General features: G+C 39.7%; 2 protein-coding genes across 2 annotated transcripts; one reads left to right on the top strand and one right to left on the bottom strand.

The window, feature by feature from the left end:
• Positions 1 to 1078: 1078 nt before the first annotated feature.
• Positions 1079 to 3246, top strand: LOC116249323 (uncharacterized). Its single transcript, XM_031622575.2, has 2 exons — positions 1079 to 1802; positions 2452 to 3246. The coding sequence occupies exons 1-2, from the start codon at positions 1464 to 1466 to the stop codon at positions 2881 to 2883; spliced, it is 771 nt and encodes a 256-aa protein (XP_031478435.1). The 5' UTR covers positions 1079 to 1463; the 3' UTR covers positions 2884 to 3246.
• A 5894-nt stretch (positions 3247 to 9140) lies between these two features.
• LOC116267504 (ethylene-responsive transcription factor ERF037-like) lies at positions 9141 to 10149 on the bottom strand. Its single transcript, XM_031649260.2, has one exon. It carries the CDS (start codon positions 10088 to 10090, stop codon positions 9476 to 9478), a length of 615 nt encoding a protein of 204 aa, XP_031505120.1. The 5' UTR covers positions 10091 to 10149; the 3' UTR covers positions 9141 to 9475.
• Positions 10150 to 14805: the final 4656 nt, after the last annotated feature.

The following is a 14805-nucleotide window of genomic DNA, read 5'->3' as shown; positions in this document are numbered from 1 at the left end:
ATTGATGAATCTGACCGAACTTATTGAAGTCCAATCAAGTAGGTAATCGACAGATTATTTCACCCATGCCTCTTACATATAATCCTGTGATCTCACCGATGGCAAAAGTTGTTCAGGCGTATAAAGACGAAAGATCTTAAAAATTCATTTTTTGGGCAAATATTACTTAAAAAAATTAAAATTTCATAAACATTTCATGGTCTAATATTTTTCCAAATGCGTATTTGAGATACAAATAGTGTAGGCACATTTGGATTTCAGAAAAGATTTAGATATGATCAATGCACGGGAAAACGCTTGCAACCACGCCAGTATTGGCATTAATACATCAAGCCTTTTAACAAAAGACTCATTCATCGTAAGACCAAAATTTCCCACAAAATCAACAAGAAAAACCGTGTTTCCATATCTCCTCATCCAGTATCTTCATACTCTATGATCAGGACCATTCATAAAACAATGCTCGTGTAATATGACTGCACACATGGATTAATCGCTGCATGATTTCCCCATAATCTTTTATTAAAATGTTTACGGGCATCCAGTTTGTGAATATATTGAAAATAATACATGTTTGAACCACCTACTAATTATATTATGGATGTCAATGGAACATACTCGGATTCGAATTTAAGAAATGACATTCGATCAGATTCAGACTTGTATTCTTGGTAAACAAATATATGACCATAGTCAGGTTAGGATTCGGTTTTAGTTTCTCACTGATATCTTATAACCGTATACGTTTCGAAAGTTGAATCTTGATACATCAAATTGGGTATCTAAAAGTAGGATTTGAATTGGGACGTAAAAATAAGAATCAGATTCAGATTGGGTTTTCATTCTGAATTTAAAAAACACTTTAGGATAATAGTATAGTCTTTTCTGCACTTGTATTCGAGTACGAATTTAAATGTATAAACATTTGATAAACTTGGTGATAAATGGTGTATCCAATTGACATCCCTAGTCCTGAGTTCAACTAAATAAACCGTGGTAGCTCTATCTCCAATCAGATTGAGGTTTATGATTTCTGATAGACAATGTAGATCTCCCCCTAAGCTCACTAGTTTAGCAACATAAAAGAGATTGCTTCGAGTAAAGGAATTGCTTTGACCCTCCTAATTCTTTGCATCTGTCATGTCAAATCTGGTATAAGCAGCTAAAGTTTTCTTGAAGTGAGGTGAAAGCTTCGAATTTGAAATGGGGAGCTAAGGCTCTGCATTCTGTATGGGGGAATTGAATGAGGGGCACAATAGCTATTACCTGCAATACTAGTGCCTTGTACTGAACAATTTCTTTCGCTTCCACGGCTCTACCAAATGATGCCTCATTGTTGATAACACTTGTAGAAACGAGAGGTGCAGAATATTTCAGAGGGGGAATGGGCAATTCAATTATACAAGTAGCAGAAGAGCATCCATCACCAGCCCTTTCTTCCTTCTGTGCTGCTACCAAATAACATGATCGCTCTCAAGGTCATCTTGAATCCATCGCTTCATCCACCCAACCGGTGCTTCCCTCACCGCAGAAATCCACGACCGAATAAGAGGAACCACTGTTTTGTGACTGTGTCCTGCAACACGAAGGATTCCGAACCTTCTTCTTCTTCGCCGGAAGGAGATGAGCGCAAGCGGGAATTGCTGGCGAAGATGGCCATGATAGAAGCGCAGAAAGTCAGGCTCACCAACTTCTTGGACGAGCGATCTGCCTACTTGACACAGTTCGCCGAAGAGGCCAATGTCGAGTTCGATGCAATAGCAGAGGAAACGCTCAAGGGACTCGATGAAGCCAGTGCAAGGGTCAGATTTACATACCCATCTTGTCTTGTCTTTTCCTGTAGATTCAAAATAAATATATATGAGGGAGCGCCTAAGAGAGAAGGCTGAGTCGACTCAGAGACGCCTATGGTCGGCCGGGAGGTGATTGGTGATGGGTTTCTTCATATTTGCAGGGTGAAAACAGAGGAAGAAGAAAGAAAAAGATGGTGATGATAAATTAAAACGACTGATCTTGATTACGCTGGATAGTGGATTCCATTACTTGATTGACGCGAGCCCAACTAAGAAAATATATCGTTTGGATTCTCGAGTATCTGGACTATGCTTTTTCCGGAACTCTGCGTTTGGATTCCTAGGCCTTTTTATCCCACATAAAATTGGTGGAATTCTAACTTTTTGGGACTCCCTAACAAGTTGCCAAACAGCCTAAATTGGTGAAGTCTTATCTTTTGGGACTCCCAAACAACTTCTAAATAGCAATCTAGTTATCCAAGTTCAGGAATTCATTGGCTTCGCAATCCCATGAACTTCAGTATAACGTTAAGCCTAAAAAGTACAAAACATTTTCACAAAATATACTTGTAATAGTGGGTAGTCGCCTTTCTAATTACACTTCAATTTTTTTCCCACGCTTCTGATACTGATATCGGGCTCATCACACTCAAAACAGATCATGGAGAATCTGGAGAGTCGGATGCAGGCCTTCGAAGAAGATGCAGGTTTGAACAAGGAGGAGATCAAGAGGAACGACCAAGTATTGCAGGACTTTGAAGACCAGATGGAGAAGGAAAGGAACGATGGGCTCTTCTTCAAGAGCCTGAAGACCAAGCCACCCACAGGGGATAAGAAGGTAGATGCCAAGGAGGAAGTCAAAAAGCTCAAGGAAGTCACCCGAGGGAGTGCCAAGTCGAGCATAAGAAGAAACATCTATCTGGCGCTGGTTGGCCTGTTGGTGCTCACCATCATCGATGCTCTCACCATTTCATCCGCCGTTGACTGGCGGAAGATAGCAGTTCTCGGAATTATTTTGTTAGCCTTGACTGTGCAGCTTGTGTATGAACAGAGCATCTCCACAGAAACGAAAGAAAAGGATGAAGAATGATAGATGTAGTAGCACAGACAAACCCCCCAAATTAGCTGTAAATATACCAAAGGAACCGACCAACATATCAGGGCATCTTTCACTCCAAAGGTTGTTCCCGCTCTGGACAGAGCCTGAACTTGGTGGTCTCTTGCATTGAGCCCGATGCAGCCCAACATGCTCTGTCGTCACCAAGAAACAGGACTTGTGGCTTACAATAGTCTCTGGTGCCGCAAGAACAATATATTCTGCAGCTGGCTTTGTACCATTTTGATTATAATTGAAATTGTTTTAACTCTCTTGTAGAAAAGAAGGCTTTACGAACTGCTTTTCATACTGTTTCTTAATCCCGAATAGAAGCTGTTTTATTTTTCTCTTCTTTAATTTTTCTGTCTCTTCAAACTCCAAAAATGCAATGGATTGAAGAAATCGTTGGTAACCCATTCGTCGACTTCCTAAAGCATAATTGGGAGTCCCACAGAAACTAAAACTGAGGATAATGCAAATGACTGCCAGTTGATTTGTGCCTCAAAATTGTATGGAATACTGATCATAAAACCATCCAAGAACACAACATTTTAAGATACGATGCTACAGTACAAAGTTAATCTATGATATCCAAGTCAAGTTTATAATTAAATGCCACTGAAATTCAAAGAACAGGACTTTAAATTTGGCTCGTGCAAGGAGACCTAGCACCTTCCACCTTCCTCCTCCTCCTCCTGGTCTTCTAGTTCTTCTCCTTGAAGGTGACAATTTCCACAATGGGAAGATGCTTGAATTGACTCCCGCAGACGACCCGACAGTTTAAAAGAAAAGAACAGCAAATCCTTTTACATGGCATCTGCGTCTTCTGATTCGTTAAGGGGAAATTCATGAAGACAAAAGATAAATTCTGTATAGTCAGAAGTGTAGTTGGCACATTGGCTCCAAGCTTCTGGTCGACATATGGTCCAACACCAAACAGATAAGAAAATACAAGAAAAGCAACACCAAGGTTATAAAAGGACATGATTTAAGTACTCCATGACTTCATCCTCATAGTTGGCGAAGTGTTCGTTCGCTCAGACAGGACAGCACGCTGTACCTCAGCGGGCGCTAAGAGCCAACTTCACTTCGTTGGACATGGCGGTCTGTTAAACGTCGGGATCAATCACTGCATCCCTCTGCTGAAGAAAACGAAAAAAAGAAGAAACAGAGACCCTGTTTCAACCATTTTGTGAGGTTCTCAACCATGGCCGCGTAGATGCATGCCTAGGTCCTAGCTAGTTCTGTGGCCTTTAGCTCGAGGCACAGCTGCGCTACGGGTACATCCTCCATCACCAAAGCGTGTGAGCAGGGCAATTTGGTTCAAGTGAAGAAGGACGTGCAATCCATATCTACTTGTTGTAGGCAAGCATGTAGCCTTTTAGAGTTTGTGATTGAGAGAGAGTATATAGTATATACTGCCATTATCATCTCATTAGGCATGCATTTTTGGTAAGAATTGGGAAGTAAGCGCTCAATATCGTTTAAACTTCATGAAAATTCTTTCCCGGGCAAGTGGCCTCACCTTTTATTGGCAAACCTGTCAGGAAAAGAGAGATGGAAGTACTTTCGACTGAGTGCTACTTACCGCAACAAGAAATTATGGAAAGCTTGTCTTAAAGTATCTTCAAGTGGTGCAGCCCGATCATAATTTTTAAAGAAGGGTCACTTGAAACTAGTCCGTGTGTAAACACCAGCAGAAATTTGATCCCCAAGTTCCCCAAATCGGTTTCTGTTGTCCTCACAACGCACTAATTATAAGTTACAGTACAGTTAATGACTATTTGTCTTAGTAAAGAGCATGTGTTCATCCTTATTTAGAATGACGGCTAGGCGGCTTTTCATTCTTTAATTCTTGAATGCATTCTAAATTCTAGGCATCTAAGCTGCATTAGAACCTCTTTTCTGTTATGGTTTATCCTGAGTAGCCCAAATTTGTGGCCGATTACATGATTTAGTTGTTTCATAGTCTTCAAGAAAACGTGTAAATGTACAAAAGCAGATACATATTGGATCATCATTTCAGTTTTCCACCCATTTTCATCCTTCCAAATAAATATTTTGTTTCTGAAACTCACGATTTTCTAAGATTTTCGATAGGAGAGTCGGAACCGATTTTTACAATATTGAGTAAAACTTACAATCATGAAACATCACTTTCATGCATAAATACCATCAATCGGAGCAGTGCAGGGCCGACTCGTGGAAAGCAGACAAATTAACGCCTGTAATTAAGATATGAGAAGACCCAACACAGATGGCAGAGCAGAAGGGTTATGATCAGTGGATGATCTGCCTGTTGATATCACCACCACCCACGCATCTACCATCCAGAAAACAACAGCATGATGAAGTTAAAGGTGGCACTGCAGCCATGGAGCTTGGAGGCCCATGGAGAATTGACTGTACTTCCGCGGTCCCTGCCGACTTAAGAGTAATCGGAGGATCTTGAACTGACTTGCTACCAAACAGAAAATGACTCAAAGAAGGGAAGAAAGAAAAGTAGAGTTGACGGCAATGCAACTGGCTGATGTGCTGCTTCTTAAGTGGGCGTGGGACCTAATTGGACACTCTTGATTGATCAGACCAACGTCGAAAACTCGTCGCCGGATTTTCTTATCCAAAAAACTATTCGACGCCATGAATAACAGGGACCACCAAATTAAGCGCAGATATAAGAAGAACAGTAGGAAAAATGAAAATGGGGATGCTTTCATGAGGGAGACTATGAAGAGATCTAGTTGAACAGACATTCACTCCCCATAAAAGGAGAACCATTCTTTTCCACCAATTATCGGTTTCGAGCTGGAACGCCATTGATGAGTAGGCCACCCGCGATTAAATGAAGGAGAACACCCATGATTGATTGAACCAGAGAGCACTGCATGCTTCGAGTAGGAGAAATTAAAGATCGAGACTCAATCATGGAAGCTGAAAATGCAGCAGCACGTGAAGAATCGACCTGACAATGTTTGCCAAACATCAAGAGACCGTACGTCATTAAATAGCGTTTGGCAACTTGACGCCATCAATATTCTGGAGCTTAATAATCGACCAAAGCATCGAGGACCAGGTAAAAGGAGGTGACACTTGAGAGCCTTACGGAGCAGAAACAATCAAATCTTCACAGCGGTTTTGCTTAAATATTAGCCTTTGTCGATCATCTAAGTGTTGGCACTCGACTGCCATAGATTCACACTGATCAATACAATTTACTTTGAACCTTTTCAGTGAGACGAAGATGCATGAAACCTTTTTCCATCATAACTAAAGGAAATCATCATGTGTTTGGTCTTCTGAAAGTGAAGTTTTATTAGCCTAAAAAGTAAAAAAAGCACTACGTGCAACTTTTTTTCACCATTACTCCATATCGCCAGATTAGATCTTTATCATTTAATCATTTAAGCGGTCAGGGAGCCTCATCAAAAGTAAGCAATTGGGTATTCAGAGGGCGACAATAAAATGGTAGCTAGATGATAATTAATCTGAGTGTGAGAGTGACGGATACATCATTTTCTTGATCTATTGAAAAGATGGGCGACTTGGGGATGAGATATTCATCCATGCATCACATCTTTGAAATGGAGAGGGTGGCCGGCGGTCATCGAAGCAGCTAGCTAGCTAGCTAGTCAAATCAAATCAAATCTTTCTTTCCATTACTATAAACAGCAGCGGATCTCTTCCACGAGAAAATATTGCCTGCCGACATACACCAAACCACCAACAGCTAGCACAGATGATCATGTTTACTCTGCTTAACCCTAAATGAAACCCCCTGTACTATCAACCTGCTTCAATTGACGTCCGCCAGAAACAAACAACTACTAAGCAGGAACTTTACACGCTATGTAAGAACTAAGAACTGTAGATTAACCTAACCTCTGAAAGCAACAACATAAAATCTTGTGTGAATGGTAACTATGACGCACGTACGTTAATCATACATCCTTTTCCTTCTGATCTTTACTGTGAGAAGTTAAACTGATCATGAATCAGAATGGCCGACTTGAGAATGATTTCGGAGTCTTGACGCCCTTCACTCATACAATTTAATCAATTGATATAGGCCCCAAGAACAGACAGAAGAAGCATTAATCCATGGTCAAATCAAAATAGACATGTCTTGTGTGGTCCTAGAAGCATTACTTAGTGAATGGCCTTTCTTCATATGGATGGAAAAGCTTGAAATTTATGCTTCTCTTTTTCTTCAAATATGAAGTGCAAAAGTCTATAAGACATGTCCCTCTTAGTATTTGTAGAAAATTTAGTAAATCTCTGCAGTCCTCCTTGATTTTTCTTTTTTCTCTCTCTTTTTTTTTTTTTTTTTTTTTTTTATTTGGCCTGGCTCCACCACTGTCCACTGCAATCTTCATGCAGTGGCCCCACTGCTGATGTGAATAGCGCACCCATGCATTAAAAAGTTTGATAATGAAGCAGATTATGTGTTCTTTAGGTGCCCAAAATGACCAAAGCATCTTTGATATGAAAAAGTAGAGACAAAATATACTTTTTAAAATGAAGACGAACAAGCTCTAACCGAGTCCGAACGCCTGGTCAATTCGGCCTCAAAAACTGTTTTAGAATTTATTTAAATCTTATTCAATTTTTGAAGGCCGTTTCCTGTCACAGAAATTTACAACATTGCACTGCACCACGGTCGACCGCATGCTTGGTGTATATGAAACTTTACTTGTTCCACACCTTTCTCAACAAAGAATGCATTTATGAAGTTGTACACTACACATGCCGAGAAAGTTCTAGAAGTTGCCGACCTGTTCATTTACGGGATCATGTTTCGATGCTGGGTATGACAAAAAAAAAAAAGAAACTGCTTGGGAAGAGCAATGTTGTTCAAAATCGAGTGTTTTTATAAAATCTACTCATTTTTTAAAATATATTTTGTAGTCGCTAATGTTTGGTAATATAAACACCTAGTGAGTGTAAGATGAATCTGCCTCAAAGATTAAAACAAGTTTGTTATAGTGTTTCATAAACCTGTTTCAATTTTTGAGATAGAAATACTCACAACGTGTCTCTACTGCCAAACAACTCCATATTGAATATGTTTCAACATACATAGTGTCCCTTTTACTAAACACCATCAAAATGGAACCAAAACCTTTCAATCACGTTCCTGTTGAGAAATCATGGGCTAGTTCAAAATTAATTTGTTGACTTGTTTTTTTGATATGAAATCATTTTTGAGAAGATACCTACCTTAAAATTAAAAATTCATTTCTCAAAGCATAAATCATTGCTAAAAACAGTTGAATAATAAACCAATGTTAATGTTCACGTAGCAATTATCCTTTTTCCGTGACATTTAAAATTTCTAACCATTCAACAATATTTAGCATGCGGGCATATAACTTATATATATATATAAACGCGTGAGAGTGGTCAAGTGGCGCGTCATCTAGACCAGGAAAAAAAAGTTTGGAAAAGGATGCACGCATGGCTGGCATTCCTCAAAAGGCATCGTTCACGAGCCATACAAAGAGAAAGTGGCGAAGATTCCTCTCGTTTGAAGCAGGTTTTATGATGCCCAATTCCCAGACGCAAACAAAATGCTATATATTGGCACATATATATCGTACTTGAAAAGACCAAAGTGCTCCCTCACAAAAAGGAAAGAGAAAAATGGTCTCCTCCTCTTCAATGACAAAATGAGACACAGTCACAATTGTTCCATCCCTGTGCATGTCTCGGTAGTTGTTGAAATGACAAAAATGCCCTTTAAGAAAAGATGTCTTAAAAAAACCTCTTTTTAATGACAAAATTCCATCTTTATTGTAATTATAAAGGCCTTTTGTTTTGGTAAACTGGGAGCTATGTAAATATTGCCCTCTCTCTCTCCCCAAACAATTATGTTTACCCCAATATCCAAATAAAAATAAAACCAACTCTTCTCACCATGCAAAGTAAGCCAATTTTAGAAACAGAAACATCTAGATCGTTGGTTTTAAAGTTTTATCTTAAAAAATGGTTTCTTTCATTTGATTCTTGATGTTTTAAATGTAAATGTGCATTGTAATGTAGTTCAACAATATATATGTATACACACACACATGAGTAGCAATGTTTGTTCAAATTGATGTCTATCCCTTATGTTGGTGACAACTATCTACCTCTCACATGCTCTTTTCTGGGTGGCAAAGTTGGCTTGCTTTTGGCAACATAATACTTAGCAAAGCGATTTTAGTGGCACCTGCATTGATAATGACCACATATTCTACAAACGTCACACATAGTAGCAAAAAGGCAAAATAAAAAAGAATTCCATTGATGTGATAAACTTGAGGTACAATTAGGAGTCTATATCATATAGGGAATCGAATATACATTAAAATGGCTTGCCTCTCGTCATGCATCACAAGCAACAAAAAAAAAAAAAGTTACACATATTATCACATACTATATAATATATACGTACGTCTCATAAAATTAACGCGGCATTCAGAGTACCTCCCTACATGCATTATGTTTGAAGGATTGACCACGCCCAGTCGCTTCGACGGCTAGCTAGCTTAGCTACAATCGATCCCTCACGAATAAGGAAGAAACGTCTATTAATTCTTAGGGTTGCTCACATAACCCAGTAGTCATACCACTGCAAATCTTCTAATCTGACAAGGTCGTCCTGATCCTCCACCAAGCTCATGGGACTGATCGACAGAGGGCTGTTCTCAATCTCTCTGAAGAGGGCTTCCAGCTCTGTGTCCGACTCCCATGGCGGTGGACTTCCCCCCGAGCTGCTGCAGGTAGAGGGGCGACCCTCCTCCTCTAGTGCACCATTGACGTCGACGGGGCAGGTCATGTCATTGGGGGACTGGGCCCGGTCTAGCGGGAAGACGGCAGCGGCCTTGGCGGCGGCCAGTTGGATGTCGCGGCGGGAGGAGGAGGCGGGGCGGGGGAGGGAGGCGACCATGTCCGGGAAGTTGAGGACCGCGGAGCGGCCCTTGAGATGGAAGGCGGCGGCGTCGTAGGCTCGGGCGGCCATCTCCGGCGTGCCGAACGACCCCAGCCAGATCCGGTTGTTTTTCCTGGGCTCCCGGATCTCGGACACGTACGTGCCCCAGCTCCTGCGCCTCACGCCTCGGAAGGCCCGAGCTGCCTGCCGGGAGGAGGTGGCCGGAGAACGCCCCCCACCTTCCAGCTGCTCCGTCGAACCAGCACTAGCCCTCGTCATCTTGGCAGTCATCTGATCTATACCACACTCGCTCACTCTCTCTCTCTCTCTCTCTCTCAATCCGGCAGTCCTACTCTGACATTGATTTATATGCAGATGAAGGAAGAGAGAGTGGGGGAGGTGAGCCGGCTGGCAGGTGGGACAGTGGGCTTAGAATAGCACGGAAAAATGTACGCGTTTCATGCAGCTGGCTGGTGGGTCCGTGTTGCAGCGCCGCTGGGACAGCACGGAATGGTACGCGTTCAAAACCCGGCCATCCGGCGTTCTGTATATATGATCACATCAATCCATGCGTGACCACCAACTTGTGTAGGTAGGTGATCAGGATCCATGCATAAAATGAAGGATACGATTTTGATCTTCTTGTCCGCCTCCCACTCTTTTTGCTTGAAAAGGACCTGACCGGGCGGTGCTCACTTCTCTTCTATATCTACTGAGAAAGAAAAACCAATTGTCCTGCACTAACTAGCAACAGTTTAATTAAGTTTGTTGAGGTAATACATTCCACTGTACATTCTTGAGCATTCTTAATAGTTTCAGGCTTGAGACATTGCTTGGAACCTTCGTCTGTTGTTAGATATAATTGTTTAACGCATCTGCTGTGCTTTCCATCCACCAACTCTTGCGTTCCTTCCTCGTTTTCTGAATCCCTGGGAGAGATTCATGTTGTCTCCCATCGTCTGCTTTCTTTATTGCCTTCCACAGGTACGATTTCCGGTACGTCCCTGGCATTTGGCGCCCTTCGACGCTCTAGGGGGAGATGCCTTGTATTTTGTAATATATAAGAAGGTTCTACGAGTATTCCTTTGTGGCCACATTGAAGATTGTGTTGGTGATTCATATATTCTACTTCTAGATCAGCATGTCAGCCACCCAGCAAATTAACAGAAGAGACGCCATTTGGTTGAATGCAGTGTTCATCCGAATGACGATTACGATTGAAAAGACCATTTCCCATTATAGAGACAAACAAAAAAAAAACGTATGTGCAATTTTTAAGCTAATTAATTGAGTTTTACTCCTTACAGAGTATATATACTCATACTCACCACCAACCTGATAAAATGAGGTTCTTACTGTTGGATAGTAGCTTTAATCTATACTCATAAAAAAAACAGTTTTATATACTTAAAAAAGATAAAAACTCCTGCTTTTTTGAAAAGGATCACAAGAAGAAGGACAACTCCAAAAAAATGAAAATATATATTTGACATTTTTTTTAGCATTAGCTTTTACTGCATTACTTGTGACTAAGCTTTAATGTAACCTGAAACTTAAATTTCACATCCCAGATTTAATGTACTAAATCTCATGCATTAAATACATATATAGGAAGACTGAGTTATCAAAAATCCAAAATTTTCACATACCACATGATGAAGGTATGTAGTACATCAAGGGTCGAAAATCTATCTATTATTTAGGTTCAGTCTCTGCCCATCACCACGTCCAACGCTTCTACTCATGCGATTAGCGAAAAAGATTTTAACTTCCTTTCTCTGTATTCTCTCTTGTAGTATTAGGGGAGGCCCATGGACGAGTCAAGGTAAGACCCCAGTGGGTCCCGGTTCCACTTCAAAATTTTTTAATATATAAAAATTTTAAAAAATAATATTTCTATCATATTCAAAATTTAAAAACTTTAATTTGTCCCGGTTGATGAAAAATTTTTGGCTTTGCCCCATTCAGGTGGTTTCTCCTCTACCATCCCAGTCATGTGTTTTTCTGTATACGAAGAAGTGTGTATTATGATTTTGATTCATGTGCCCCTTGCTCCAAACATCTACAAGTTATAAATATATTTAGAAATTAAAGGAAAGTTTCTTGTCGGATGTACATGAAGCACTCGCGCGCGGCGGTCGACCGTGCGATAACAAGCCGATTCGCATCGGACTTCCTTCGTATATTCTGCGTAGAACTGCAGATTTGTAATGGAGAGATCACACAGTCAACAATAAATATATATATATATATTTATTTATGCGGCAGAGCCGGCCAGGTTCAAGATTGAAAGCGCAGTAGTACTGTGGACTGTGAGGGCTTTCTTGAATGTCATCTTTGACGAGGAAGTGACGTTGTCGCTTTCCACGTACGGCTACTGCACTTCACGCGTCAAACAGCCTGGAATATTTATTAACTACTACTGCTCTTCTGCCTTTTTCTTTCTTTCATGAAGTTTCCTCTCACTTTCTTCCCCTGCTCTCTAGTTCTTTCAATATATATGTATATATTATCTATCTCCTCGTGTTTTCGACGACCGGCAGTACCAAAGTCGGCGGGCTTTGAACCAAATCTAGCTCATGGCCGGCTCACGAGCACCGCACGTCAACTTCTAATTATGTAAAAGATATTTTTTTTTATTTTATTTTTTGCTTATGTTTTTAACTTTTTCCTCGTTGATTTCTTTTAAGAAAACTAATTTCTAAAAGTTTTTTGGCCTATAACTGATTCAGCAGTACCAGTCAATTAATCGACCGACGATCACAAACCAGCTTAATTTCCTATTGAATGTTTGGTGGTTGACCATTCAACAAAGAAACGACAAAGAGAAACTATAGTCTGAGATAAAGTGTTAGTGTGAGCGTGAAAATGTGTCCTGACCTTTATTATACTAAACAAACTTGACTTTTCACTGCAACTATCTAATTCTAATTAAAGGGAAAGGGAGGTGAATCAAGAAGTTAGAGTTGTCCCTACTAATCCAAACATCTAATTGAGTTTATCTTCCGTTGCTAAGCGTTCAACAATGAATATTTGTTCAAGAGAAATATAGAGTCAGTAATTTGGTTGTCTAGATGAATTGTTGAAGTCAGTAATTCTATATATATATATATATATATATATATATATATATATATATATATATATATAACTTGAAATCACTGACTAACTCTATAGCCGAATGGTTTTTCTTATAATTTTATAATGCTAAAAACTGTCGCTAATGGTACATTCCATGGCTAAAAACTGTGGCCAATCAACTGTCATCGCAAAATGCAGCATTTGCAACAGTTTTTCAGAGGTCTTTAAATGTATAAAAACCATTCAGCCATCTCAAAATATATAAAATGCACCATTTGCACTTTTTTTCCATCTAATTTTATAGATATGGTCTTAAGATCCAGCGATTTGATGAGAAACATATATTAAGTTCGTTGTTTTCTTAATCAATAATGTTTTTCTAATAATAGACAATATAAAGATCAATTATTTTTACGAAAATGACTTGAACTTGAGTATAATTTATATTAAATTAGTTTTTAGAATTTAACATAAATTTAAGGGGTCTGGCTTTTATCCCTTATATATATATATATATATATATATATATATATATATATATATAAAACCGTGGTGAAGGCCAAAGCAAATTAATAATAAAGGCCTGCCCTGCAACAGCATGAGCCCCACCCCAATATTGGAACATGACCACACCCTCCAGGCAACAAATTAGTGGGCGGTGGGAAGGACCAGATCATACAAACAAAGGCATCTTTGACCTCATCTCGTCACTCATTTGATAATATGCACCAGGTTCTTCTCGTTCGTTGTTTCACTTGCTACTGCATTTAAATAATTGAGTTGTTCGTATCAGCACCGTTTGATATTGAAAAGAACACACTTTTTTATCTAGAGATTTGTATAAGTTTGGCAAAAATTTATGACTAGAAATGAATAAGAAATAGGTTGACTTATATAACAAGCAAAATAACAGCTGACAATTGGTAAATATATACAATTCTTTAATTATGGAAAAGATATATACTTTAAAAATCGATAAAATCGGAATTATTTTGCTATCAAATGAAGCGGGCACAATCCACATAACGGATAAACCCAATAGATCATGAACCGAGTAGATGGCAAATTTGGAGAATGGTTATGCATACTATTAATGTTAGAAATGTGTGAAGGTCATGTGCTTATGGCTGCTACCCATGGGTTCATTGTGGATCAGGTTTAATAATATTCAGGTCATGAAATTTTGCCCATACCTGGTACCTACACATCCAACTTTGAGGTAAATTTTAATTTTGTAGAATGCCAGAGCATGTAATATATTAAAAGTTGAACTGCTAGAGCTTAGTAGATCAACATTGTGGTTAGGGGTGAATAACGAGTCCAACTACTCAAGCTCGACTTGTTAAAGCTCGCTCGTAAACGAGTTCGAGCCGAGTCATTTGCTTAACGAGTCGAGCTCGAATTCATGAGTAGACTCATTCAAATAATTGAGTTGAATTCAAGCTCAACACGTAACTGCCGAGTCGAGCTCGAGCCTTAATCAAGTCGATATATTCAAACGAGATTACAAGTTTGTCGAGCCTTAATTGAGTTGAGCTTGAGCCTAACACGCAACAATGAATATCAATTCTAATCAAACGAGTTTCTCGAGTCTTAATTGAGTCGAGCTCGAACTCAACACGTAACTGCCGAGTCGACTTGACTGAACTCGAGCTCTACTCGGGTCGTGTTCACCCCTAATTGTGGTGCAGTTTTGTATTAATGTATTTGACATATTGTTGGTTCAAGTTTAACACAGGTCCAGGTTATAACTGGGTGGGAACTGCCGGGTCCGGTTTATGACATGTGGTTTGGATTTGATAAGAAGAAGTACTACTTCTTATGACCATGCCCGACTTCATTTGAAGCAATTTTGGGTCAGATTCAGGTAGGATTGGAAAAGCAAGCCGAATAAACTGAACAACAAATGTCAGCCGGCGCACTAT

This window comes from Nymphaea colorata, chromosome 1 (assembly GCF_008831285.2).
Source record: "Nymphaea colorata isolate Beijing-Zhang1983 chromosome 1, ASM883128v2, whole genome shotgun sequence".
In the NCBI taxonomy this organism is placed as follows: Eukaryota; Viridiplantae; Streptophyta; class Magnoliopsida; order Nymphaeales; family Nymphaeaceae; genus Nymphaea; species Nymphaea colorata.
This window is presented reverse-complemented; position numbering and strand designations above follow the sequence as displayed.

Coding starts and splice junctions, on each gene's coding strand:
- LOC116249323 (XM_031622575.2), top strand. CDS start 1,464: ATGATCGCTCTCAAGGTCATCTTGAATCCATCGCTTCATCCACCCAAC. Junction 1,803..2,451: donor TCGATGAAGCCAGTGCAAGG/GTCAGATTTACA, acceptor CACTCAAAACAG/ATCATGGAGAATCTGGAGAG.
- LOC116267504 (XM_031649260.2), bottom strand. CDS start 10,090: ATGACTGCCAAGATGACGAGGGCTAGTGCTGGTTCGACGGAGCAGCTG.